General features: G+C 33.6%; 1 protein-coding gene across 1 annotated transcript; it reads left to right on the top strand.

Moving 5' to 3' along the window:
* Nucleotides 1-222: 222 nt before the first annotated feature.
* On the top strand, nucleotides 223-2300 carry LOC112504749 (sodium transporter HKT1-like; the record flags this gene model as incomplete). The annotated part of the gene is made up of 3 exons (XM_025108695.1): nucleotides 223-1204; nucleotides 1756-1968; nucleotides 2102-2300. Coding segments are annotated over 3 exons (1394 nt in total), but the record flags the coding sequence as incomplete, so codon positions are not given.
* Between the last annotated feature and the right edge of the window lie 1001 nt (nucleotides 2301-3301).

The raw sequence follows: 3301 nt of genomic DNA, 5'->3' as shown, positions 1-3301 counted from the left end.
TAGTACAATAATCCAAGTCAAAGCCGATTTCATTCTTCGACTTAATTGACACCAAAATGACAAACTCTCACGCTCTTGTTAGAAAAGCAACGAACCTCTTCAAGTATCCATACAAGATTAACCATACCTCTGAGAAGGTTTCAACCACGTTTGTTCATGCAATCATCCATCCAAACCTGTTTTGGGTTCAACTTAGTTATTTTGTCATCCTTTCTTTTGTAGGATTTGTAGCTTTGAAGACCTTAGAGTTCAAAACACCATCATTTAAGCCTAAAGACATTGATGTTCTCTTTACAGCCATATCCGCAGTGACTGTTTCAAGCATGTCAACACTTGACATGGAAGTATTCTCAAATACCCAACTCATAGTTTTGATGTTTCTCATGTTCATGGGAGGCGAAATTTTCGTTTCTATGTTGGGACTTCAGTTCCGGAAGTTCAAAATCAAAAGTAGAATGATTAATCTTGGTTCTAATTCAAATTCTGATTCCACGGTTCGTTCCCTTGAGTGTACTATTGAGTTGGGTGTAAACTCAAATGATTTAGAACCTACTCAAAGTAAATCTTTTGATCAAAAATATTTGATGCATGAAGCAATTAAAAGTTTGGGGAATGTAGTCTTGTGCTACATTCTTGTTGTCCACTTCATTGGTTATATCTTGACTTACATGTATATAACCTTTAGTCCTAGTTCTAAAAGCATACTCATAAACAAAGGGTTAAGTAGAAACACCTTTAGCCTTTTCACCACTGTCTCCACATTTGCAAACTGTGGTTTCATTCCCACAAATGAAAACATGATGGTTTTCAAGAAACACTCTGGTCTGCTCTTGATTCTGATTGGACAGATTCTTCTTGGAAGCACTTTATATCCGGTAGTGCTTCAGGCTGTAATCTTGCTTCTGGAGAAGATAACAAAGAGGGTTGAGTTGGGTCACATGTTGAAATACTCTAAGGAGATGAATTATGATCAATTGTTGCCAAAGGTGCAATCGTTGTACTTGGGTATGACGGTTTTTGGGTTGATTTTGGTTCAATTCATAGTGTTTTGTTGTTTGGAGTGGCATAATATGGACGGACTTGATGGTTATGAGAAGGTGGTTGGGTCTATTTTTCAAGTTGTGAACACGAGATATGCTGGTGAGACTGTTTTTGATCTTTCAAAGGTTTCACCTGCGATCTTGTTGGGCTTCATAGTTATGATGTAAGTCCCCCCCCCCCCCTCTCGACATAGAATACTTTATATGACCTAAGTTTATGAGTTTTGTAGTTATGATGTATGTTACCAGAGGTCAATGCATGACGGTAGAGGATGGTTACGTAAACGGTGTGGTGCATATATAAATTAAATGTTAGTGGAAAAGATAAAAGATGATGCGTCAACATCTTATTGGAGGAACATAGAGTGAATATGGGAGTGATAATATGAGAAATTTTTGGGTGTTTACACATCACAAACATCCAATCAAAAAGTATAATTTTGTAAATACAAAAAACAAACCCTTAAGCCATCATAATAATATAATATAATGAAAGGAACATCATGATATTTGGTCCCCCCAAAAAATAACACTATTTGACAACTTGAATGTTATATTTGCCTTTTTCTGCATGCCCACCCAAGAGATGTATAATACTTTTGCACATATATTTTGTTACATTTGTTTTTTTTTTTATGTAAATAACTGTAGTTTTATTTTTATTTCAATTCTTTTTATAAGCTGAAAGATGAGTGTTTAATGTATACTTTTGCAGGTACCTTCCTTCATCAACAACATATTTGCCAGTCCAAGATCAGGAAAACAGCCAAAGAAGTGATCAAAAGAAGAGTTTTGTGGAGTGTTTTCTATTTTCACAACTCTCTTATTTGATCATGTTTACAATTTCCGTTTGTTTAACCGAAAGAAAAAAGATGGAAGTCGATCCCATCAACTTCAGTGTGATTAACATCGCTTTTGAAGTGTTCAGGTAAGCTTAATGATGTGTTTCAATTCAAACGTAGCATTATCGGAAAACAAAATTAAGCTATAAATCCTAAAAAATCGACTTTTTGTGGACGAATGGAGCAATGTTAGCTTGATATTTTGTTGGTTGATTGTAGTGCATATGGAAATGTTGGATTGTCTACGGGTTATAGTTGTCAACACCAAATCAAACCTGATGAGCATTGCAAAGATGAATTGTATGGATTTGTAGGAAGATGGAGCAACAATGGGAAATGTTTGCTTATTCTGGTGATGTTTTTCGGAAGACTCAAGAATTTCAACAAGAACGGTGGTCGATTCTGGAAGCTCTCATAGAATATGTATGTATATATACATATACAAGAATTTCAACAGCAGAAATTATATATATATATATATATATATGTATATATGTGTTTGTATGTGTATGTGGGTTGATATATATCTTTCCTATGGAAAAACTCAAAAACGTACAATTCGTCAATGATAATGGTTAGGAAGTGATAAAATGCTAATTAATACTCTTTATATGTGGATTTACGCAGACAAGTGTTGTCATTTGTTTATTAGAAACTTGCCAAAAAGGGAAATAAGATATAATCAGCCCTAATTGGCATTTTACCCATTTATATGAGCCCTAATTGGCTTTTTATACCCATTAATCAAAATCCTGTCTCACACCTGCACATCGATCGGTTGCAAAGTTGGCTTACAAACAAAACCGGTTTATAAGACACCAAAAATATTAACTGTTTTAATAAATTGTTTTATATAACCAAAAAAATAACACTTCATATCCAAATGTGTTACAATAAGTAATAGTTAGCTTTTAGACGTTTTAACAAGTTTTTAAATATTTTAAAAATAAAAGATCATATTAGTTTATTTTATGTGACACTTTATTTAAAAAATATACACTTCAAAAAACTTGTTAAGATCTCCAAAAACATCTTATATAAAGTAGTCTCTTAAAGTATTTAGCCATTTTTAGTGTGATATGAACCTGATTTTATTATAATGTCATCTTGTTTTTTCCAAATTGAATCTTGATCATGTGGCACCCTGCAACTTGATACACACCCGACTTCCCAAATCATTGAAATCGTTAATTTCACTTAGTGCTACGTATATCCCATTCTTTTTATGTGAAATCAAAGTGATCTCTATGGTCCCTTACCCAAGTCGCCATGACACATGCATTGGGTGACTGTCTGTAACGTCTCATTTCACATATTGTATGTAACATATACTTCACATATAAGAAAATACATGTTTGTACACCACAAGGTCCCTTACTACAAAAATCTACTATTACAAAATTCATGATCCAAAAATTC

This window comes from Cynara cardunculus, unplaced genomic scaffold (genome assembly GCF_001531365.2).
Source record: "Cynara cardunculus var. scolymus isolate 2C unplaced genomic scaffold, CcrdV1 Un_Scaffold_6749, whole genome shotgun sequence".
NCBI classification, from domain to species: Eukaryota; Viridiplantae; Streptophyta; class Magnoliopsida; order Asterales; family Asteraceae; genus Cynara; species Cynara cardunculus.
The sequence above is the reverse complement of the archived record's forward strand: the minus strand, read 5'-3'. Positions and strand labels throughout refer to the sequence as shown.